The following is a 26,665-nucleotide window of genomic DNA, read 5'->3' on the forward strand; positions in this document are numbered from 1 at the left end:
TAAATTTCATGTCTGTAGCACATCATCTTCGTGGTGTAGCAATTTTAATGGCCAGTAGTGTAGATATGTGCACCACCTGCAAAAAGTCTGAGATTACAATTAATATTGTCTGCAATGTCATTAATAAGACATGAACAGCAAGGGACTCAGCACACCTCCCCCGGGCACACCTGAAGTTACGTCATCAATCAGTGGGTCTCTATCCAAGATAATTTTCTGCATCTTCTCTACCAAAATACCCTCAAACCAGTCACAAATTTCAAATGATACCCTATATAACTGTACTTTTCATAATAATTGTAGGTGTGGTAGAGTCAAATCTTTTCAGAAATTGAGAAATACTGCATCTGCCTGCCTGTCTTGATCTTTGGCTTTCAGTACGTCATGTGAGAAATGTGAGAGATGGGTTTCACATGATCAGTGTTTTTGAAATCTGTGCTAGGTGGCAAGGAGGAGGTCATTCTATTCTAGGCACCTCACTGTATTTGGGCTCAGAATATGTTCTAAGATTCTACAACAAATGGCTGTCACAGATATAGGATGATAGAATTGTGGATCACTTCTCCTATTCTTCTTATAGACAGAAGTGGCCCATACTTTCTTCCAATCACTGGGCACCATGTTTTGTTCATGGGGTGTGTGATAGATTATGGCTAACAGAGGGGCTAACTCTGTCACAATTTTGGTATAGGACCTGCTAGTGATTCGATCAGGCCCTGTTGTTTGTTCAGTTTCAATGATTTCAGCTGCTTCTCAATGTCACCTCCATATCTGTTTCAATTACCTTCTCAGTATTATGGGAATTATTTTGGGGCAACATTACTGAATTTTTTTAAAGGGACATTTGAAAAATTTCTTAACCATTTCTGTTTTTGTGTTCCTACTCTTAATTTCAATTCCTGTCCCATCTGTGAGTGACTGGACACTAAACTTTGGTGCCACTAGCAGCCTTAACATATGATCGGAATTTCTTTGGGTTTTGTGGAAGATATTTCAACAATATTCTGCTATCGTAGTCACTGAAGAATTTACATATTGCACTCTTGAGAACCAAAACGTGTTTAACTCAGTATCTTTCTATCTGTAGCTTTGTTTTATACATGTTATGCAATAGTTTGTTATTTTAGAGAAGTTTCTTTATAGCAGCTGTATACCATGGGGGCACCTCTTACAATAGACTATTGTACTGAGTATGTTTCTACCCTGCGTGTGATAAGCTATTCTTTTCAACTTGAGCCATAGTTTCTCTACATGCTCCTGTTCTGAGCTAAAAGTTCAATGTTTCTCATCCAAAGCTTTCTATTTGTTTCAGTTGCACTTTATACTTTGCTATAACTACCTCATGGTCATTGTTATGTTTTGATATGGACATCCTCAAAGATGCCTTGTCTATCTGTTTACATTAGATCTAATACCCTTTCATCACTGCTGGTGTTCTGAACTATCTGCTGTTGGTAGTTTTCAGAGAAGGTATTTAGTAATGTTTCATACCAACCATTTCATGCTAACCACTAACATAGCTATAATTATCCCAATTGATTGTTGGATGATTAAAGTCCCATCTAATAATTGCAGTAGGAGCTGGGAACTTACAAGCAGGCTGAGGTTTTGTCTAAAGATTTCAGTTACATCGAGAGGTGAGTCTGGACATTGACAGAAGGAGCCAATTATAATTTTATGCCTGTCTTTGATACTGTGACTTGCTCAAGGAATCTCACATGCAGCTCCAATTTCTGTCTCGGTGGATTTGATGTCTGCTGCAACAAATACACTGCCTCCATTTCCCATTACCCTATCCTTTCAGTATACACTTAAATTTCCACCAAAAATCTCACTGCTGTCCACTTTAGGTTTTAACCACATTTCTGTACCTAGTATTATGTGAGTTTCACTGATTTTTAGGAATGCTTTGAACTCTGGCACTTTGTTGTGAATTCTTTGAAAGTTATCCACTAGGATTTTGATCATCTCACCTATGGGGGGTGTTTCTTTGGATCTTACACTTATACTTCAAAGTTTCTTTATCTACTGGATGGAGAGTCACCTAACCTTAAAAAAACTTGTGTGCCCCACACAAAAAATTAGCTATCTGGGTAGCTGCCTTTCATATGTAGTGGACACTTAATACATTTAGTGGAAGCCTGCAGTTTTCAACATATAGCATAAGTCTAGGAAACCACAGCCTAGCTTATTACAGAACTTTTACAGTTCCTAGACCAAGCCTTCCACTGACTCAGAACTAGGGGACAATGCTGCAGATCGTGAGCTTCGTTGAAACTCTGTGAACCAGGCTGCCATTATCAATCTCCTCTACAAGGTACTAGAGTGGTCCAGTTATGATCTTGGAGCCCAGATTACAGACATCATTTGTTCCAAAGTGTGCCACAATCTGCTAATGGTTGCACATTGTTCCATCAGTGGCTGTCATAATAGCCTCTTCAGCATGCTGAATGAGGTCTCCAGGCATACACACAGTACACCTGGTGCTCCATCCCATCCCTTGATGCCATTTCCCTAACAGATACCATTATACACCATACATTTGAACTCCCAACAATTAACAGACCCATTAATGTTTGCATCCTCTTGACACAGGACAGAGCAGTAATAAAGGTTTCTTGGGCTTCCAGCCGCATCAAGTGGTTTAAAATCCAAATGGTTTAAAATCCAAATGGTTTAAAATCCAAGTCACCACTTGACAATGGCTGAGGAGTACTCGGCCAAAAGCTCATCGATTTTTAAACCACGTGACATGGCTGGAAGCCCGAGAAACCTTTATGAGTACATATCACCATGAAACTATGCACTAGTTTAGGATGGAGCAGGTTTCCCAAAAGTCTCACTGGCTCAGTTTTGGTTTTAGTGAAAGACAGCAAGTCAGACTTGTTGGTTAGGTGTACACACCTGACATCTTAAGTTCTCCCTAGTCCTTGTCTGACCTATACAGGGTGCCTAGCTCTGCCATTGGCATGTCACTTACAGTGAAATGAATGAGTAGTGATGGACCCTGTATGTCCCACAGAAGAGACAGTATCCTTCAGTAATTTAGGTACCTTTGGTATCTCTGGTACATGACTTTTGGTAGCACTCCCAAGACATCCATTTGCAGCACTTCTCGATCACTTTACAGTAGTCAGGAAGATTTTAGCTGCTTAACAACAGCAAACACAGTGGGGCTGTATTGTGTCTGATGCAATATTTTACACAACAGTAACAGACAGCTATAAACTAAGCTTGCTGATTCTTTTCTAATTTATGATTCTGATATGCTACAAGTATTACCAGTAGCCTTTTAGAGCTAAAGTGATTAACAGCCAAAATGAGATATATATTGAGAGAAGAAAAACTTGGAACAAGTGTAAATGTTTCTCTGAAATGTTTTGCAGGTTATTGTCACCAACAAATTTGACAGTAACATTAATTTACATTAAATGCAGGGAATACACACTCAAATTACAACAGAAAAATAATGTGACAATATACATTACTTACTTCCAGTAACTGCAAATTACAGATGCTGATTTACTATGAAATAGGTTATGCAAAACACTCATGAAACAAGCTTACAATGATGACATTATACAGCTGAATATATCACATTTCTGAAAAACACAGGTTATGCCTACAAATTGGTGATACAGTACCCATGCGATCATCTACATTAGTTTTGATAAAATGAGCACACTTAAAATTTATGTTACATTTTTGGACCTAACTTTTCAAACTGATTTTATTTGACCCATGTGACTTTAATTGGAGGCACGAGGAATACTGAAAGTTGACTCAGCTTGTATACATGAAGATAAGTAAATAATGTACAGAACGTGCAGATTTTGCACTCGGCTAATTTTGTGTCCCCTTTTACACTAGTCTGCCAAAGATGAACATTGCAATATCAATATATCTCACAAAACTAACATGCAATGTGGATTACAACAAACACATGTCCATTTGGAGTAGCTAACAAAATGCCATTTATACTATGGTTTGGAATCAATTTTATATTGTTCAGACACCCCAGACTCCCCTTCACTCCTCCATAACTTATAGGATGATTCTGTTTACAGGCTTGAGGAAGACAAGGGCCTTAGCACTTCCAGCTAGACCATTCCAAGTAATCTCTTCCCTTCCATTAATAAGAGTTCAGTACTAATGAACAGTAGTCAAGGAACAGTGTATGTTATGTAAATGGCCATAATTGTGAGTAAATTAGGTAATTATAATTAAAATTCTTCCACTGAATTTGTTTGGCTTTTTCCAAAACTACCGGGTGGTTATAATTAAACTTTCCCTGTTTAACACATTGTAACACAGAATTAATTATTGTACGAGTGCCAAACTTGGTAGCACTAATGTGCATGATTTCCATGCATCACATTGCCACTGTCCAGTTCCAACTATGGCCAGGTGCCATGATCAGTCATCATGATTCATAGTTTCACACACCTGATGAGTCGCATCTCACTTGTTGATGTGTCAACATGAGCTTGGACAAAATCAGCAGGACATTATTGGTGAAGCTCTACTATCAAAACAACAGTAATGATGCAGCTGCACTTCAAGAATATCACTGGCTGAAAGGATTACAGAAGGGTCTTCTTTCTCCACCTACTGTGCGGAGCATGATGAAGTAGTTTGAATCAATTGGAGAACTGAGCATCACTCTGGGAAGAGGGTGATGACCAGTTGCACCACATGTGGTTGATGAATTTACTGTTGCTATGGCAGACAGTACTGCATGCAATTCCCCATCATCAGGCAGTGCATGTGCTGTGTCAGGGCAGTTGAACATCCCATGGTCCACTGTACAGAAGGTGCTTCTAACCATTCTCAAATGGTATCCATACAAGATCCAAATCATACAGCAGCTTGCACCTCAGGATGCACAAGGAAGTGTTGACTTCACTCTCCACTTTCTTGCAAAGATTGTAGTTGATGAGGTCTGGCTGTGGACCATCCTATGGACAGACAAGGCTCATTTTCCCCTGACTGGTGAGGTGAACACACAGAATTGGCAAGTATGGGGATGTTCACCTCCAGTCACTGTACATGAAGTTCCTCTGTATGTTGAACGTGTCACCATATAGTGTGGCTTCATGGATATGTTCATCATTGGCCCATTCTTTTTGAACAGGTTGGCACTCAAGGACTACAGATGTGTAGTGTGACTCACCAACGTTTTTGTAATATGCTTCTCCAGCATGTCATGCCCACTCTGCAGGAGAAAGGTGCATTGAACTCAACAGTTTTCATGCAAGATGGGTCCCCACCACACATTGCTTGTGACATTGACCCCGTTCTCTGAAACACATTTGAAAATGATCAAGTTATCAGCCGATCATTTGAAAATGCTTGGCTGGCGTGATCACCTGCTCTCACTCCCTGTGATTTCTGGTTGTGGGGCTACCTGGAGGACAGGGTTTACCAGGGAAACATTCACTCACACGCTAATCCGAAATGCAGCATATCAAGAGAGGTAGCCAGCATACCAATGGAAATGCTTTGTTCTGTTGTACAGAATGCAATCTCACACTTTCAGACTCTTCTAGACACTGATGGGTGCCATATTGGGCCCCTTTCATAGTAGTAATGGTACTGGTATGTAATGGTATGATGTACCATAGCAACACATTAAAAGTGTTTCAGTTGAATTGATTCTCCATTATTTTTCTTCCCCATGTCCTTGGCATTAATGCTACCAAGTTTGGTAAATCATTCAGTAATTAGTTTCCATGTTATAATGTGTTAAATAGGGAAAGTTTAATCATAACCACCTGGTATATTTCTGTTGTGATTCTACCTTAAATCATTCTGGATGGGTATCCATAGATATTTGATGGGTTTGAATGATCCCAATAACTACTCAGTGATGAGATAATCAAATTGTATTGGGCCATTTTGTATTTTTACGCACTTTGCATGACATTTTCTTATGGTGACAATCAACTGACAGTTTTTTTACCAAGTTTTTATCATCAGAAGATCATCTTACATCTTTCCATCATTTTGCAACTATTCATTCTCCCTGTATACAGCCTTGGTGTTAATATAACATTAATATCACAGTCAGACTCTCCTGATATAAGCCACATGCTTTTGTTGCTCATACTGCCTATTTATTGAGAATATTAGATTGAATAATGTTTGCCAATAAATCTTCATTGCAACCACAAGCCTTTGTTTGTTCACTCTCATGAGTCTCAATGACCTAAATTACAGTTTTATTTAATACTTATGTAGTAGAACTGTATAAAAATGTTGTGTGCACACACATTAATTAATTAATCTCAGTATTAATAAAGTAGGTAAAGTTAATGCAACCGAACTTTCTAAAAAGTTATTATATGCCAACATAACTTATGCAGTCCATTTTATATTAATTGAATCACACAAAAAGAAAGGAAAATGCTAGAGTACAACACAATACATTGCTGGTCATAGAAAATATTCTCATTAAAAAAAGTGGGAAGGCTGCCCTGCCGAAGTTGTCTGAAACTAATTTCTGACCCTTGCACAAAATTAGTGTGACAGGAAAGCTTACAAACACAATGATTGCTAGAGGAAGCCTTCATGAAAGCCAAACTTTGTTGTTGTGAAAATGTTATTCTCAGAATGATGATCAAATATTCTGTTGCAAGCAGCCTTCTAAAAACTTTTTAGAGACCATGAAAAGGAACAAGATGAACCTGTAACTAGGGTTCAGTTGGTTATCTCCACTTTTATAAAGTGGACTACCTAGTCACCACAGTATTTTAGCACTGGGTTAAAGTAACGCCATAATCAGAAAAGTAATTAATTTTCAGCAAGTTCATGAATTTTGTGATCTCTTTGGCGACAGTAATGTCTGGCAGTGGAAAGACTGTCTAAAGGTACTTTTACACCTGTGCGCCTTGCGGCTAGTCACTGTGCAGCTGTAGCTTGTCTCACATGGCAGTAGAGGCACAGTTGTGATTGGAATCACTCCACATGCACATGTTAAGGAAGAGACATGCAACCTACATGTATGCCTCTACTTGCATGTGGGGGAAGCACAGTCGCACAGCAACTAGTTACAAGGCACACAGGTGTAAATGCACCTTAAATAAGTCTGACATATAGCATCTACTTCCAGTGGTCCATTTTTTGTATGTGTGCTTTCAGAAAGTTGAATATGATGTGCCTTACCAAGTTCATTTGTTTCATTCCTGATAATGTTGAGACTTGCTTTTCTTTGTACTTAAAATTTGAGTTCACTCTGTACAGTGTATAGCTTTAGCTAGAGGTCTGTGCAGGCACAGATATCCATGGATATCCACAATAATATTCACTTTGAAGATGGAAACCTTAGTGGAAACAGATATCCAGATTAATTAATTAATTAATTAATTAATTAATTAATTCATTCATTCATTCAGACATCATGTTTCATCTATCCTATCAAAAAGGAGAAACTTCAGGAATGTGGAACAGGGCAAGATATACATTAACATGAGACAGAGACATCATAGAAACTTAATCTTTATACTATATTAACTGTGAAGTATCACTGTACTGCTTAATGATGGTCATACTTTTGCATCAAATGTTAAGTGAGTAAACTAGTAAAAAAGCTGCTACTTTGAATAAAGCTGTTTATCAATCAGTAATTTACATATTTACTTACTACAATGGTATTTCTCAAATAATTTTTTACATCTATAAATACTGTTCTCAGTATTTTATTTCTTGTCATACAGCTTTATAACAAACATCAATACATGGCACGTAGCTAACAGACCTTTTCAATCCCTGTAAATACACTCCTGGAAATGGAAAAAAGAACACATTGACACCGGTGTGTCAGACCCACCATACTTGCTCCGGACACTGCGAGAGGGCTGTACAAGCAATGATCACATGCACGGCACAGCGGACACACCAGGAACCGCAGTGTTGGCCATCGAATGGCGCTAGCTGCGCAGCATTTGTGCACCGCCGCCGTCAGTGTCAGCCAGTTTGCCGTGGCACGCGGAGCTCCATCGCAGTCTTTAACACTGGTAGCATGCCGTGACAGCGTGGACATGAACCGTATGTGCAGTTGACGGACTTTGAGCTAGGGCGTATAGTGGGCATGCGGGAGGCCGGGTGGACGTACCGCCGAATTGCTCAACACGTGGGGCGTGAGGTCTCCACAGTACATCGATGTTGTCGCCAGTGGTCAGCGGAAGGTGCACGTGCCTGTCGACCTGGGACCGGACCGCAGCGACGCACGGATGCACGCCAAGACCGTAGGATCCTACGCAGTGCCGTAGGGGACCGCACCGCCACTTCCCAGCAAATTAGGGACACTGTTGCTCCTGGGGTATCGGCGAGGACCATTCGCAACCGTCTCCATGGAGCTGGGCTACGGTCCCGCACACCGTTAGGCCGTCTTCCGCTCACGCCCCAATATCGTGCAGCCTGCCTCCAGTGGTGTCGCGACAGGCGTGAATGGAGGGACGAATGGAGACGTGTCGTCTTCAGCGATGAGAGTCGCTTCTGCCTTGGTGCCAATGATGGTCGTATGCGTGTTTGGCACCGTGCAGGTGAGCGCCACAATCAGGACTGCATACGACCGAGGCACACAGGGCCAACACCCGGCATCATGGTGTGGGGAGCGATCTCCTGCACTGGCCGTACACCACTGGTGATCGTCGAGGGGACACTGAATAGTGCACGGTACATCCAAACCGTCATCGAACCCATCATTCTACCATTCCTAGACCGGCAAGGGAACTTGCTGTTACAACAGGACAATGCACGTCCGCATGTATCCCGTGCCACCCAACGTGCTCTAGAAGGTGTAAGTCAACTACCCTGGCCAGCAAGATCTCCGGATCTGTCCCCCATTGAGCATGTTTGGGACTGGATGAAGCGTCGTCTCACGCGGTCTGCACGTCCAGCACGAACGCTGGTCCAACTGAGGCGCCAGGTGGAAATGGCATGGCAAGCCGTTCCACAGGACTATATCCAGCATCTCTACGATCGTCTCCATGGGAGAATAGCAGCCTGCATTGCTGCGAAAGGTGGATATACACTGTACTAGTGCCGACATTGTGCATGCTCTGTTGCCTGTGTCTATGTGCCTGTGGTTCTGTCAGTGTGATCATGTAATGTATCTGACCCCAGGAATGTGTCAATAAAGTTTCCCCTTCCTGGGACAATGAATTCACGGTGTTCTTATTTCAATTTCCAGGAGTGTAGATACTCAAATAATTTGCAGAAAGAGTGGCTAATATGGTATGTTTTTAATTTTATTTTGAATTGGTAGGGATTTTGAATTTCTTGCTTTATGTCAGACAGGAGTTTGTTGAATATCTTCCACTAGAATACATAATTCCAGTCTGAACGCTAGACAAGGAGCCAAAGTCGACATGAAAATTATTTTTGAGCCTTGCATTGTAACAGTATGTATTACAGTTCAATTGAAACTGTTTTTTTATTATTAGCAGGAAAAAGTTGTATATGTATCTGAGAGTGAGTGTAAGAATTCTAAGAATTTTATGGTCCTTAAAATGGGCTTCTGTGATATATTCAGTTATCTACTTTACGCAATATTCTTACTATGCCCTTTGGCTGAGCAAAGACGTTTGGTCTTTAGGTACACTATCCTGGACATAGCCCCCCCCCCATGAACCATGGACCTTGCCGTTGGTGGGGAGGCTTGCATGCCTCAGCGATACAGATAGTCGTACCGTAGGTGCAACCACAACGGAGGGGTATCTGTTGAGAGGCCAGACAAACATGTGGTTCCTGAAGAGGGGCAGCAGCCTTTTCAGTAGTTGCAAGGGCAACAGTCTGGATGATTGACTGATCTGGCCTTGTAACAATAACCAAAACGGCCTTGCTGTGCTGGTACTGTGAACGGCTGAAAGCAAGGGGAAACTACAGCCGTAATTTTTTCCGAGGGCATGCAGCTTTACTGTATGATTAAATGATGATGGCGTCCTCTTGGGTAAAATATTCCGGAGGTAAAATAGTCCCCCATTCGGATCTCCGGGCGGGAACTACTCAAGAGGATGTCGTTATCAGGAGAAAGAAAACTGGCGTTCTACGGATCGGAGCGTGGAATGTCAGATCCCTTAATCGGGCAGGTAGGTTAGAAAATTTAAAAAGAGAAATGGATAGGTTGAAGTTAGATATAGTGGGAATTAGTGAAGTTCGGTGGCAGGAGGAACAAGACCTCTGGTCAGGTGACTACAGGGTTATAAACACAAAATCAAATAGGGGTAATGCAGGAGTATGTTTAATAATGAATAGGAAAATAGGAATGCGGGTAAGCTACTACAAACAGCATAGTGAACGCATTATTGTGGCCAAGATAGATACGAAGCCCACACCTACTACAGTAGTACAAGTTTATATGCCAACTGGCTCTGCAGATTATGAAGAAATTGAAGAAATGTACACTCCTGTAAATTGAAATAAGAACACCGTGAATTCATTGTCCCAGGAAGGGGAAACTTTATTAACACATTCCTGGGGTCAGATACATCACATGATCACACTGACAGAACCACAGGCACATAGACACAGGCAACAGAGCATGCACAATGTCGGCACTAGTACAGTGTATATCCACCTTTCGCAGCAATGCAGGCTGCTATTCTCCCATGGAGACGATCGTAGAGATGCTGGATGTAGTCCTGTGGAATGGCTTGCCATGCCATTTCCACCTGGCGCCTCAGTTGGACCAGCGTTCGTGCTGGACGTGCAGACCGCGTGAGATGACGCTTCATCCAGTCCCAAACATGCTCAATGGGGGACAGATCCGGAGATCTTGCTGCTCAGGGTAGTTGACTTACACCTTCTAGAGCACGTTGGGTGGTACGGGATACATGCGGACGTGCATTGTCCTGTTGTAACAGCAAGTTCCCTTGCCGGTCTAGGAATGGTAGAACGATGGGTTCGATGACGGTTTTTATGTACCGTGCACTATTCAGTGTCCCCGCGACGATCACCTGTGGCGTACGGCCAGTGTAGGAGATCGCTCCCCACACCATGATGCCGGGTGTTGGCCCTGTGTGCCTCGGTCGTATGCAGTCCTGATTGTGGCGCTCACCTGCACGGTGCCAAACACGCATACGACCATCATTGGCACCAAAGCAGAAGCGACTCTCATCGCTGAAGATGACACGTCTCCATTCGTCCCTCCATTCACGCCTGTCGCGACACCACTGGCGGCGGGCTGCACGATGTTGGGGCATGAGCGGAAGACGGCCTAACGGTGTGCGGGACCGTAGCCCAGCTTCATGGAGACAGTTGCGAATGGTCCTCGCCGATACCCCAGGAGCAACAGTGTCCCTAATTTGCTGGGAAGTGGCGGTGCGGTCCCCCACGGCACTGCGTAGGATCCTACGGTCTTGGCGTGCATCCGTGCGTTGCTGCGGTCCGGTCCCAGGTCGACGGGCACGTGCACCTTCCGCCGACCACTGGCGACAACATCGATGTACTGTGGAGACCTCACGCCCCACGTGTTGAGCAATTCGGCGGTACGTCCACCCGGCCTCCCGCATGCCCACTATACGCCCTCGCTCAAAGTCCGTCAACTGCACATACGGTTCACGTCCACGCTGTCGCGGCATGCTACCAGTGTTAAAGACTGCGATGTAGCTCCGTATGCCACGGCAAACTGGCTGACACTGACGGCGGCGGTGCACAAATGCTGCGCAGCTAGCGCCATTCGACGGCCAATACCGCGGTTCCTGGTGTGTCCGCTGTGCCGTGCGTGTGATCATTGCTTGTACAGCCCTCTCGCAGTGTCCGGAGCAAGTATGGTGGGTCTGACACACCGGTGTCAATGTGTTCTTTTTTCCATTTCCAGGAGTGTATGATGAAATAAAAGAAATTATTCAGACTGTGAAGGGAGACGAAAATTTAATAGTCATGGGTGACTGGAATTCGAGTGTAGGAAAAGGGAGAGAAGGAAACATAGTAGGTGAATATGGATTGGGGCTAAGAAATGAAAGAGGAAACCGCCTGGTAGAATTTTGCACAGAGTACAACATAATCATAGCTAACACTTGGTTTAAGAATCATGAAAGAAGGTTGTATACATGGAAGAACCCTGGAGATACTAAAAGGTATCAGGTTTTAAATTGTAAGACATTTCCAGGGGCAGATGTGGACTCTGACCACAATCTATTGGTTATAACCTGTAGATTAAAACTGAAGAAACTGCAAAAAGGTGGGAATTTAAAGAGATGGGACCTGGATAAACTGAAAGAACCAGAGGTTGTACAGAGTTTCAGGGAGAGCATAAGGGAACAATTGACAGGAATGGCAGAAAGAAATACAGTAGAAGAAGAATGGGTAGCTCTGAGAGATGAAGTAGTGAAGGCAGCAGACGATCAAGCAGGTAAAAAGGCGAGGGCTAATAGAAATCCTTGGGTAACAGAAGAAATATTGAATTTAATCGATGAAAGGAGAAAATATAAAAATGCAGTAAATGAAGCAGGAAAAAGGAATACAAACGTCTCAAAAATGAGATTGACAGGAAGTGCAAAATGGCTAAGCAGGGATGGCTAGAGGAAAAATGTAAGGATGTAGAGGCCTATCTCACTAGGGGTAAGATAGATACTGCCTACAGGAAAATTAAAGAGACCTTTGGAGATAAGAGAACGACTTGTATGAATATCAAGAGCTCAGATGGAAACCCAGTTCTAAGCAAAGAAGGGAAAGCAGAAAGGTGGAAGGAGTGTATAGAGGGTCTATACAAGGGCGATGTACTTGAGGACAATATTATGGAAATGGAAGAGGTTGTAGATGAAGATGAAATGGGAGATATGATACTGCGTGAAGAGCTTGACAGAGCACTGCAAGACCTGAGTTGAAACAAGGCCCCCGGAGTAGATAACATTCCATTGCAACTACTGACGGCCTTGGGAGAGCCAGTCCTGACAAAACTCTACCATCTGGTGAGCAAGATGTATGAAACAGGCGAAATACCCTCAGACTTCAAGAAGAATATAATAATTCCAATCCCAAAGAAAGCAAGTGTTGACAGATGTGAAAATTACCGAACTATCAGTTTAATAAGTCACAGCTGCAAAATACTAACACGAATTCTTTACAGACGAATGGAAAAACTAGTAGAAGCCAACCTCGGGGAAGATCAGTTTGGATTCTGTAGAAACACTGGAACATGTGAGGCAATACTGACCTTACGACTTATCTTAGAAGAAAGATTAAGGAAAGGCAAACCTACGTTTCTAGCATTTGTAGACTTAGAGAAAGCTTTTGACAATGTTGACTGGAATACTCTCTTTCAAATTCTAAAGGTGGCAGGGGTAAAATACAGGGAGCGAAAGGCTATTTACAATTTGAACAGAAACCAGATGGCAGTTATAAGAGTCGAGGGACATGAAAGGGAAGCAGTGGTTGGGAAGGGAGTAACACAGGGTTGTAGCCTCTCCCCGATGTTGTTCAATCTGTATATTGAGCAAGCAGTAAAGGAAACAAAAGAAAAATTCGGAGTAGGTATTAAAATTCATGGAGAAGAAATAAAAACTTTGAGGTTCGCTGATGACATTGTAATTCTGTCAGAGACAGCAAAGGACTTGGAAGAGCAGTTGAATGGAATGGACAGTGTCTTGAAAGGAGGATATGAGATGAACATCAACAAAAGCAAAACAAGGATAATGGGATGTAGTCTAATAATACGGGTGATGCTGAGCGAATTAGATTAGGAATTGAGGCACTTAAAGTAGTAAAGGAGTTTTGCTATTTGGGGAGCAAAATAACTGATGATGGTTGAAGTAGAGAGGATATAAAATGTAGGCTGGCAATGGCAAGGAAAGCGTTTCTGAAGAAGAGAAATTTGTTAACATCCAGTATTGATTTAAGTGTCAGGAAGTCGTTTCTGAAAGTATTCGTATGGAGTGTAGCCATGTATGGAAGTGAAACATGGACGATAAATAGTTTGGACAAGAAGAGAATAGAAGCTTTCGAAATGTGGTGCTACAGAAGAATGCTGAAGATTAGATGGGTAGATCACATAACTAATGAGGAAGTATTGAATAGGATTGGGGAGAAGAGACGTTTGTGGCGCAACTTGACCAGAAGAAAGGATCGGTTGGTAGGACATGTTCTGAGGCATCAAGGGATCACCAATTTAGTATTGTAGGGCAGTGTGGAGGGTAAAAATCGTAGAGGGAGGCCAAGAGATGAATACACTAAGCAGATTCAGAAGGATGTAGGTTGCAGTAGGTACTGGGAGATGAAAAAGCTTGCACAGGATAGAGTAGCATGGAGAGCTGCATCAAACCAGTCTCAGGACTGAAGACCACAACAACAACAACATCCTGGAAGTTAATTCCACAAGTTAAGAGGGAGTGAGAATATGCAAAATAGGCCATTACTCTGGCCTATAAGTTAACAAAATGAGAAATGCTGCTAAGGGTCTAACATGCTGAACTTAACTTCCTGATTAGTTTATCCATATTTTGAGTCAATTTTAACTTACTATTCAGCTGCACCTGAAGGAATTTTGCAAACTCTGCTTCATTCAGTGTGTGACCATTAGTGGGTGTCTGGTGGTAGGAGGTCAGTATTGTCATTGTGAAAATGCATTATACGAATCTTCATGAGATTAAGCTGTGAACAGCTTGTAGACTTATTCAGATCTCATCTGAGCTATGTCCACTAGGACTTAAATTAGTGATGATTTTCTCTTTATTTTTGAAATAGAAGCAATCAGTACTAACAATTATTATTATTATTATTATTATTGTTGTTGTTGTAGTTGTTGTTAAAAGCATTAGTATTACCCCTTTGGGACAGAGTACCATTACACAGGGTGATTCTGTGTGTTACAAGTTTTCAGCGATGGTGGAGAAGGGTAATTGCATCAATTTGAGATAAGGGGCCTTAGTCCAAAAATGATTGTTATAAGCAAAAATCATTGTGATACCTCTGACAGTGGAATACCTGTACCAGTACTTTTCTTGCTGACTGTAGACAACTTTCAGAGGTGTTAGTGTGGATCAAAATAAATAAATAAATAATATGTCTAGTACACATTAGCTCTAACATGCATACCTTAAGAGATATGGACATTTGTTCATCGTAATTACTGTAAAACACATCAGTTCTACTACAAGCTCTCTGATTTCCATATTTCTGGATTATGTGGTATGGACCAAAACAAGAAAAAAATGTTCAATAAATATGGGCACTCGTGCAGTAGAAGAGATTTGTTTCACAGTAGTGTAGATAAACAGTTGCTCATAGCTATTAAGGTATGCACTTTAGGGCCCGAGGATTATTGGACATTTTTTTCTTGTTTTGGTTTCTTCAAAAGGGCACTGCTGCTTTCCTTTTCCACTCCTCCCTAATCTGAGCTTGTGCTCCATCTCTAATGACCTCCTTGTTTTGGTTCATACTGCCAACTACCTAACAATCTTAGGAACAACCATACCAGTAGAAGTATTCTGCTGGAAGAGATATCAGAATGATTTTTGCTACAACTTTCGACTCGGTTGTTTCCTGACCAGGGTCCCTTACCTCAAATTGATACATTTACCATTCTCCATCAACCCTGAAAGCTTGTAACATCTCCATATAATTGCGCTATATAGATTTGAATGTGCAGTCTCCTGGAGACACTAGGTGCATTTTTAACATTTGCATGTGCTAAAGATGGTGACATGGCACTCTTCCTCAATATCTGCACAGTTACAAGCATATCCTGCACCTGTAGTCTGAGTCATACCTGTTTAATTTGTATTCATATGTCAGTTACGTGAGTACTGAAAGCTGCCACAAGACTTGGTAAAATGGGAAGTACCATCATGTATGTATGTAGTGATTTGTAGAGTGTATGTGCATTAGAAAGTGAACAACACACGTTCTGACAAAGTCCCGATTAGTGAGTATCTGAAATTAGAGGTACAGCTGACATTTCTCTGTTTATCACAGAACTGTCAACTAATATGAATAAGGTACATCACCTTCTCTATTTTACATACAATAACTCAGTTTCTTATCAACTGTTCCTTAATGTAGCTTACAACTGAGTCTTCATATATCATTCAACATAACTGAGTTTCAGTAAAAAATCAGTGAATAATTTAATGTTTCTCTTAAATGTATTTAAAAATTCACAATGCAACACTTTTGGCATTGAGAAGTAATTTAATATTGTGACCAATTAATGAACTTTTGATAAATGAACTAAATCATTAATGTTTAGCAATATCCAAGCATGTTAGCAACTGTAACTTGACTTTATTTGACTTCCAAATACTAAGTAAATACTCTACAGAAATTTTAAGAAAATCAGCTTCTGTAATAATGACAGAAAGTTGTAAATTAAGAAATGTATCACAAGTGATCTTGTGTTAAAACGTGGTAATGATCAGCCTCTATATTCCTCAAAAGCAGTCCCATACTTGAGGAATGAGTATTGGGCAGCAGATGCAGAAATTTTGCACCAATATTCTAGTGAAGAACCTAGTAGAGATGGTTTGTTGTTGCCTTCCTTCAACCTGTAAATTGTCATGCTGGAATGCACAGTTCTGTTTCAAAAACATTAAACAACAAAAGACACACTTTCTGATAATACTGAAAGTATGTACTACATTTATCACACACACTTTTCTTCACAACCTTCCTATTTTAGCCCTATTTCCAAGTACATTGAATTGTGGTTAGTTCCTTTCCTTTCCTTTGAAAAACTGTTAGTGGCCTAGGCATTTGTGATGATTACTGTTTATTCTCTGGCCATTGAATGCTGCTTGCTGTGCTGCTGCTTTTCTTTTTTTAAGCATTCTTTCCTCAGACAATAACTATGGATTCAAAAAGATCTTTCATGCATGTCACCAACTGTAAGATGCCTACTCCTTCTTTTTGCGGCGGCCTAGGTTGGGTCTCCCGATCGCGGTCCGCGTTTGTTTCCTTCTCTCGTCACTCGAGTCCTTACCCCTTCCTCCATCCTTCCGGCCCTCTTCTTCTACCCCTCCTTGGTCCCTCCCTCACTTGTGGCTTTGCTTGGATTTGTCCTGCGACTCCAAGTCCTCCGTTCGACCTGTCAATCTTTGTCAACAATTCCTGGCTCTTCTTGCCTCATTTTGCGATGCAGATGTAGTCTACACCGATGGTTCTGTGGTCAATGGTCGCACTGGGTTTGCTTTCATCCACAGCGACTACATTGAGCAGCATTCCCTGCCTTGGGGGAGCAGTGTTTTCATTGCAGAGCTGGTTGCTCTTTATCGTGCACTCGCTCACCTTTCCTCCCTGAGTGGATTGCAAGCACTCGACCATTGTTTTTCTCGGGACCCTTTGGTGCATGGTATTCAAGATGCTGTTTTTGCTCTTGGTGGACCCCGGACCACATCGGCATTCCAGGAAACGAACGTGTCAATCGGTTGGCCAAGCAGGCCACCACTTCGCCACCTCTGGAGCCTGGTCTAGTGGAAAGAGACCTCCATTGCAAGGTCCACGATGTCTGGAGCACCAAATGGTCTGTCTTGAACACACCAAATAAGCTCCGCATGGTCAAGTCGTCCACGGCTGTGTGGAACTCATCCTTGATGGGCACGCGTACGGACTCAGTTGTTCTCTGCCATCTCCGAATTGGACATATGCGGTTGACCCACAGCTATCTCCTTCGTCGTGATAACCCGCCCAGGTGTCGCTGGATGCAGGGCTGACAGTGGTCCATCTTCTGATGGACTGCCCCCTTTTAGCCCCCTTGTGGCAGTCCTATAATTTACCAGCTGCACTTCCTTTAATTCTAGGTGACAATGCCTCTATAGCTGACTCAGTTTTACGTTTTATCCATGCAGCTGGGTTTTATCACTCACTCTAGTGTGGGTGCTCTCGCATGATTTCTCAGGCTACACCCACTCCAGCGACTTTTAATTGTGACGTGGATACCAAAATAGTGTCCTTTATGGTAACAAGTTGTGTTGGTACCTCTTCAATGCTTTCCAGCTGGAGGTTCTTCGTTTGTAGTTGAGTAGTTGGTCTTTTACCTGATCCATCACCTACTGTAGTCTGTTTTACTCTAGTCAACTATTTGCTCTGGTCCTTTTAAGTGTCCTCTATTTTGTGTTACTGCGATGTTTATTTTAGCTCTGTACCCCTTGGTGTTCCCTCCCTCTGGGTGCAGAAGTTATGCTTTTACTGTATAGGCCTTTTACAATTCTGTCTGTCTGGTACAGGGGACTGATGACCTCGATGTTTAGCCCCCATCAAACCCCAAAACCAACCAACCTTCTTTTTGTATCTGTCATGGAAAAGTTTCTCTCTAAAACCAGCTGTGTTAGTATAACCATGGCAATTATACCAATTGTTTTGTCGCACAGCTTAGAATGGGCTTTATACTCTCAAGGAACATGCACCTGTAGACTAAAAACTGGACCATCTGCCCACAGGTACATGCCCCATCAAAATCATTACACTTGCCATTCATAATCTTCATACTCAGTTAGTTCTAATAGATATTAAAAGAAGTCAAAAGGAGACACTGACTTCATAGAACTGAAAGGTTTATTGCCTGTAGTACAAGGCACGGTACAGGGTCCTAACATCTCTACGCACACATATTGACGTTCACTCTTATTTCAGCTTCTTCTTACTTTTCTGAGGCAACCATTGCTTTTAGAGATCTTTGCTACTGATTCATTACCAATAGTTCTCAATCCTGTCCATAAACACTGCAGCATTTAACAGATTTATCAAACTTCTCATGGCACACATAGCTGTGACTTCGCACTACTCATTGCCTTCCACACCATCAATAATGGTTGGACCCAAACTGAGCTTCTCCAAGACTGGGTTTCCCCTGGCAGCAGTGGTGTTGTGCTGGGCCACTGTGCATAAGTTACAGATATCGATACTAAAAAAAATGACTATATCTGTAACCACATGTGTTGTAAGAATTCTTGTAGGAAAGAATTGAATTTCTCATTTCAATGTGTGCCATTTGTATACTTTTTTGCATTATTCATATGGTAATCTCTCTTAATAGTGTGATTGAGTCAGCGTTTATGATTATATGCAGTTCTATATTTCAATTCTTCATTAAATCTGATTATAGGGATACTTTACTTTGTCATTTGGCCACCTTGCTCAGATAAGTCGTCAATTGTGGGACATGTATTTTTCTCAAGAATGATAGTCTGTTTCAGAACTAAGTTATCCATCACTGTTTTATATTCTCACTGGGAGTTCAACTAGGGTGTTATACCAAAACTGGACATCAGTAACTGTAACTGCCCTAAATCAGTGTTATCAGAGATTAAATCAGTTCTGAAAGCTCCACATCAAATTACATCAGTCATTTCTCGCTGATTTCTCAGTCACCTAGATCTGCTTTGTCTTCATTGATGTGTGATGTTATAACTTTCCTTCCTCGTGTTTAAAATTTTCATTCTCTCGAACATACTGGTATTTGTTTTATACCTAGATGAAGATATATCTGACTGGAATTACTAGGCTTACTACCTTTTTATTTATCTGATTGTCTGTGTACTAAATCATAATTCAGTTTCAGCAGCCAAAGTGACTTAAATATTTTTAATGATATATCGTAAGTTGTTTTGTTTTATGTATGTTCTTCTTCTAATAATGTATTAGCAATATGAACCACTACACGAGATTTTGTTTTAATTGAGATTGTCTGTCTTTGCAGTGTGTCAGAGATGCTGAATGCTGCAATGGTTGCTGCCTGGAAGGAAAATGTGTCAAATGTGAGTAATTCCTCATTGGGCTATTGGTTTTGAATTAGGTATGCAGAGTGTCAATAATAACAGATTTCTAGAGCAGATATGCAAAGTGTGAATAATAACACAGATTTCTAGAACATTTTCCACATTTGTGGATCGGAATTGACCAACAACTAACAGAATTAGGAATTGGAGTAAATCCTTTTCCAACTGTTTTCACTTGAGTCCCTTACCAGTTTTAGAATTTTATATTTTATTTTCAAATGCACATAAATAACGAAAGTGTTGTCCGATATACAATGTATAACAGCATCATAAACATATGATTAGAAAAATATACAATCAGATCTGTAATTAGCATTTTCCAAAGTTGACACATAAGAGTATCTTTAGTTACGGAAAATGCTGATTGCATGAAAGTGTATAATTTTGTAAGCATACAGCCAAAATGGTTTTATTTCTTCTTCTTCTTCTTCATCTTCTTTCTTTGTTTTGGTCAACCAGAAACCGTGTTAATTCTGCTGTCTCTTTTTCTGAGCTTCAACTGTTGTACAATGCTCTCACATTCATTTCTGGTGTCATTCTTTTCTCTCTCAGATCCCTGCCTTTAGTGTCTTCAGCTTTGACTTTTCCTATTTATCTATCATTATTCATCCAAGGATCATCTCACAACGGTATAGAAATAGTCTTAGTAACGCAATGCAAATCAGTAGCTTAAAGTATACAACACACAGAATACATAACGTGCTTTGTGAGGACAGGATGATTCGTTGGCTGTGAAAACTTTTGTGTGTTTGTAATTTCTGCTTAACCCTCCCGTTACCAAGCTTTTTCACACCTCTATTTTACCAAGCGGGGTATTTGGACTACCCCAAAAGAGTTTTGTGTTTTATTGTAATATTTGTACTCAGATATCATTATTTCCATTGAATGGGTTTATTTAGTATTGAGAAACAGCTTTTCAGGTTATTAGAAGTATTTAATCAAATCACAGATACAAAGTACAAAATTTTTTTTATATCTTTGACTAAATTCAGTACTCAACGAACAGAAAATTAATAATCTATGTACCTCAACAGTCACTGCAGTAAAATAACACAAGACTTTTTTCAACTTTTCAGTCAAGTACATTTTTGCACTGCATGCACTTCACAGTAACAGCTTCTTCTCTGTGTATATTACAAAAAGGTTTCTTGCATGTTATACAACAGAATCTTGTTTTCCAATCTTCGTTTCTCTTGCAATCTTGACATCTTTGTGGCGTTGGTAACTTGGAACACTGGGTCTGGATCACTGATGTAGGAATTGCAATACCACAAGCTTTCAGTGCATCTTGTACTTCTTTATGAAGTGTGTTGATATTTTTGGCTCTTTCTTCCATGTTGCCTTTGCTGAGTCCAAATGCCAGTTCAGTTGTGAAGAGTTTACGTCGGCTTCAGTTATTCTTCTGTCATTCAGGAAATCTTTGAGTGCACAGAATATATGCATTTAGTGCTGCAATATCTATCATTTACATGAAGATTCTTAGTGGCCACCACCTTGTTCCTCTAACACAACTGTATTCTCTTGTCATTTTGTCCCCATTATCTACAGCACCTTTGGTTTTGTTGTAGTGCAGTATGATTTTGGGTTTGTGTTGACTTTCTTCACCACTCACTTGTCTCTTATTATGCTGAGTAGAGAGTAGTATTACTGCCTTTCCCTTCTTTGGAACATAGGAAACTAGGGTCAAGTCATTTGTGAAACCAAACATTGAAGAGTGAACTTCTCTCTTTCTGTTTGGCAAGAATTCCTTGGGGATCTCTTTCTTATTGGAACACAAGGTACCAACCAATGTTGTGTGTAATTTTAGTAGTTCAGCAGCCAATGGAAAACTGGTGAAAAAATTATCAGTTGTTACACCATGACTGTTATTCAGAAATGGTTCCATCAGATCCAAAACAACTCTCTGTCCTTGATTCACTTCCCGAGTATTGTCCACTATTCCTGTGTAAATTTGGATCTGTAATAAGTAAGATGTCTTCACATCAGCACAAACCCAAATTTTAATGCCATACTTGCCGGGCTTGCTCTTCATATAAACCCTAAAAGGGCAGTTTCCTCGGTACGTTGCTATCGTTAATCAATAGTCACGTATTCATAAGGATAGAAGTTCTTGCAGAAGTTAGATTCAAATTTGTCGAACACTACCTTGATGGCTTGTAGCCTGTCCTTGGTTTCTTCAATTCTCTGTGCTCTCGTGTCTCTGTTGTCAAATCGCAAGAATTTCAGTACAGACAAAAATCAGTTTCTTTACATGGCAGCAGAAAAGAATGGTTGCCGAAAGGCAACATTACCTCCTCACAGATCAGAAGCACTTGTGCGATGTCCACGAGTTCAACCACCTCCTATTAGAATTGCTAATACAGCGTACATTTCAGTTGCATTTATATCTCTCCATGTCATTTTGTTCGAAGACTGAGCTGCATTCCACAAAGAAATTAATCGTTTGGCTTCCCTGTTCATTTCTTCTACAATGATGCTCACGATTTCTGGTGAGATAAATAATAAAACTGACTCTGTTATTGTTTTGATTGTTTTTCCATCATTCACTGGTCCAGGCGTTATGTTCAAAATGATGAGACGTCGACACTGCCCACCTTTTGGTGGTTCACTAGAAAATTGTAGCCCACTTCTAGAAACATACAAATCTCCAGTGTCTTCGTCTTCTTCTTCTTCTTCATCATCATTATCTTCTTCTTCTTCTTCTTCTTCTACTTGTTCACGTGAATGTGTAGTGTCTTCTGATGTTTCATCATCAGCTTCATCTGATGCTATGATGTGGTCTTTGTCAAGAAGTTCCATATATTCATTCAGTTCATTGTCAATGTCCCATTCATTTTCATCATCACTGACATCAGAATTGTATAGAATTTCCATGATCTCTTCACTAGAAAGTCCTTTGGACATCCTTACTTACAGATGAAATACTGACTCATGTAATGTTAGCTCAACAGTGAACGTCAAATTCAACTCAACAGTAATAACCAGCAACAGTAACAAACATTGGTTCTATGGCAAAACTCAACAAAGAAGATGAATGACAGATATATTTCCCAAAATCTTCTTTTTCTACAAATAAGACATTTCATACCAAGCAGGGTAGTCTCACAATCCCACCAATAAATGACTTGAATAACAATGATAAAGCCAAAACAATTAGACAGTTGTGAGTGTGAATTCAACGTCAATCATTTTAGTACAAAGTCATGAAACCACTGGCATGTAGCCCTTCAGATAACATTATTATAGGGAAAAAAATCAACCTGGGGTAGTGAGAATACCCCACTTGGTAATGCGAGGGTTAAGCAGATCATGCTCCTGGATATCTGTAGGAGAAACTTATAGTTTGTATTCATCTCTCCCAACTTCTGTGAACTACGCTTCTTTCATTTTCTTATCCAGAAAGTACATTAATATCCTTTTAGATAATATTTCTGGTCTCATTTGTTCCACATGGCCAAAAAAGGCAATACTTCTTTTCAAAATCATGTTACTTACCTTCTCCATGTTGTTATGACACCTTCTGTGCTCATTGGTTTCTTTGAAGGAACTAGAATTTTTTCTCGCAGTCTTTCTTACTTATTGTTTGCTCAACAACACAGTTACTACTTACAGGTGTTTGAAACCACTTATCCAATAAACTGAAAACTACTGAGGGTGGCAGTTGGAAGAAGATTTACTCCTGTTGCTAGTAACATCTATTGTATAATCATGCCAAAGAATCTTACTGGAAATAAATATCTTGAATAAATATTTCCTATGTCTTGAAAATTGTGTTCACTTAACTGTTGCAATAACAAATTCAGATTGTAGAACACATCTAACAAGAAGGAAAAATATAGTTTAAAGAAACTCTGAAAAATAGATAAAATAAATGACTGGATGAAACTGTTGTAGTTATTTATGCACATAGCATTCTTTGTCTGTCCTGGTTACTTTGAACTTGGAAAACAAATAATAATAATAACAATAATAATAATAATAATAGTAATTTCAGAAAGAAACTGGAACTTTGATAACGAAAGAACTTCTCTTTACCAACAATTACAAATTAATGTACTGTAACAAAAAATGGTATGAGTAGTAGTTTTTAGAAATACAGTTAATTAATTTGGTAGAAGAGAAAGGAAAGTTGGAAGGTAGAGAAGAAATACTTAATTATTAGTTTGATCAACAACACATTCACAGAATAGTTAGGGAATTCTGAATGACGTATGTATATACAGGGTGGTAGATTAGGTGAAAATAGGACACAGCTAGTGTTACACTGTTTGTTTTGGCTACATGAGGGTCATATTCATTGAGGTCAGCTTGATTTATTCTGATCTTTTTTCGAAGTCAAGAGACAGCATATGGTATATGGCATATGTGAACATGTCAAAAATATTACGGTGAATGTAAAACAGTTAGTTAACACGTGAGAGAGAAAATTATATTGTGAAAGATTTACACAGATTGTATCTTACCTTGGTCATTTCACATAACTGGAAGAATTATAACTGGTAATAGAGTACACATACAAAAGGTAGAATTATAATTTCAACTCTCTCTCTCTCTCTCTCTCTCTCTCTCTCTCTCTCTCTCTCTCTCTCTCTCTCTCTCCCCCCCTCCCTTCCCCATCCCCCCCCCCCCTCTTATTCTAAATATCCCTTCTCATAATGTCATTTTACTCTTGATTCCAGTACCATTTCTTCTAATCCTTTCTCTTCGTGATATAATTGATTTCATCTAACATATGTAGTCAACAGTGGACCTCACAGTTCACTTTTTCAGTTACAATCTCAAAGTGTATACACCCTATCTTCTTTTTTCTTGGTGGCTATAAGCCAGATCTGGAACCAATGAAAGGCCTGTACTATGTGTACCACAGTTATCTCATTTAAATTTTGCTATTGACTGATTGTAGTTGTTTATTGTAGGTTTGATGTTGATTTACTTTTGTAATTATTAGATGAAAGCTAAGACAGCAAAACTATCTGGTGGAAAACTGTCTATGGTCAGGTTCTGTGTGTACTTGAAACTCTCAAGAGAACCAAATAAACTAAAAATAAGATTTACTGACATATTAAGTAATGGTTATTTAAACTGATATGTGGAAGCAAGTTCCAGTCAAAGTTTTGTGGGGTAAGAGGCACATAATGTGCTAATTTTGCAATTTGATTTCTTATGATTTTTTCTAATATTTTACATTTATATGATCATGCCAGAAATGAAAAAAATATATGTGCATCAATATGCCTAAATTTGCTAATATTAAAAAAATTCAAAGTCAAGAGTTCTAATACCTAAGCAATGAGACTGCTTCTCATATAGTTGTCAGCTCTGTTAAAATTTTTATACCCACCAATACCTTCCACTACCATAAGAATGTGCATACATTTGTCAGATAAAAAGTGTGATATGGTCTGATTTATTAATTCCAGACTCTCCTAAATTGCAATGTTACATGTAAATTTTGTAGAAGTCCAGTAATCATGTGTAGACGGAAACATGGCTGTTACTGAAACTGAGTCAGCAACTTTTTAATGGGCTGTTACTTGCAGATAATAGAAAACTCAAAAAAGGTCATTAGATGTATACTACAGGAGAAAACTGAGCACAATCAACAAATGTGAGCATATTTCATGAACAAAAGTTCATTAATTCACACATCATGTTTCATAAATCCTATAATGAATTAGAGTCCTTATGGACATGTAATAAGTGACATCATTATACTTTCAATGGCAGAAGCAGCCACTGCAAACTACTACTGTCAATTTTTGAACTCATAATTGGAACATCAAAGAACTTGTATCATAATCTAATAAAAACAATCAGGTAGCAAATCTGTTTGTGTTTAGGGTGTGGTAACCAGTTTCAATCATAGAAAGACCATCTTCTGACCGGTAATGTCTCCAATGGTCCAATGGTGATGTGTGGAGTCAAGGTGCAGAGCTATTATAAATGCAAGAAGCACCCATTGTCAATGCAGTACTTATTGCACTTACAGTGGGTCTGCACATTGACCAGTGGAGTCATTACCAGTCTGAAAAATGGTCTCTGTATGACTGAAATCAATTAGTCATTGTTTTGATGTAATACCATGTAGCAAGTGTTTATATAGCTTTACACAGAATGCTATCAGGTATTTATATACTAATTTACATCCTTGAATTCAAATATTCTAAAAAGTTACCATAAAAATAAACAGCATTTGTGATCTGGACTGATTGTTTTTGTTACTTCTGTAAAGCATACTAATAATGAATATGGATAGTACTTGATCTCCTTTCATTGGTAATTATGGTAAATATTTTAAGAGTACTTTGCTGATATGTGGAAAGTAGCTACTTTGGAAAAAAATGCCATTGCTCTTCCTCTTGCTGAACTTCTTCAGAAAGCTACCTCTACAGTTAGTAACTTCGAATGTTGCCCATATTTCTGAAATAGTCTAATGATGCTCCTATTTATTGTTTAACATATTCTTGTTTTGGTGTTATTTCTTAGGTGTTTGTATTGAAGAATTCCACTTAATAAAGTTCAGGAAGAAAGAAAGGAAAACTTTGAAGTTTGCTGATAGTGTTGTAGTTCTATCAGAGAGTGCAAAGGAGTTGGAAGAGCAGTTGACTGGAATGGATATTGTCTTTTAAAGGGATTATAAGATGGATATCAACAAAGTTAAAACTAGGGTAATGGAATGTAGTCAAATTAAATCAAGTGATAGTGAAAGAGTTAGATCAGGAAATGAGACACTGAAAGTGGAAGATGAATAGTAGGTGAATTTTGTTATATAGCAGGTGAATTTTGTTATATGGGGGGGGGGGGGGGCAAAATAACTGATGGCTGAAGTAGAGAGGATTTCAAATGTAGACTGCCTGCAGCACAGAAAACATTTCTAAAAAAGCGGACTTTGTTACCATCCAAACTAAATAAGTGTTAGGAAGAATTTTCTGAAGATATTCGCCTTGGTGCAG

The 26,665-nt window shown here is 39.8% G+C and overlaps 1 protein-coding gene across 1 annotated transcript in view; it reads left to right on the plus strand.

The window, feature by feature from the left end:
• The window catches only part of LOC124797851, a 192,035-nt gene that overhangs the window by 80,401 nt on the left and 84,969 nt on the right, over positions 1 to 26,665 (plus strand). Inside the window, exon 3 of the mRNA XM_047260914.1 lies at positions 19,634 to 19,691. Coding sequence (XP_047116870.1) covers positions 19,634 to 19,691 — 58 coding nt within the window. The remainder of the gene's footprint in view (positions 1 to 19,633; positions 19,692 to 26,665) is intronic.

The sequence above is a fragment of the Schistocerca piceifrons genome, chromosome 5, assembly GCF_021461385.2.
Source record: "Schistocerca piceifrons isolate TAMUIC-IGC-003096 chromosome 5, iqSchPice1.1, whole genome shotgun sequence".
In the NCBI taxonomy this organism is placed as follows: Eukaryota; Metazoa; Arthropoda; class Insecta; order Orthoptera; family Acrididae; genus Schistocerca; species Schistocerca piceifrons.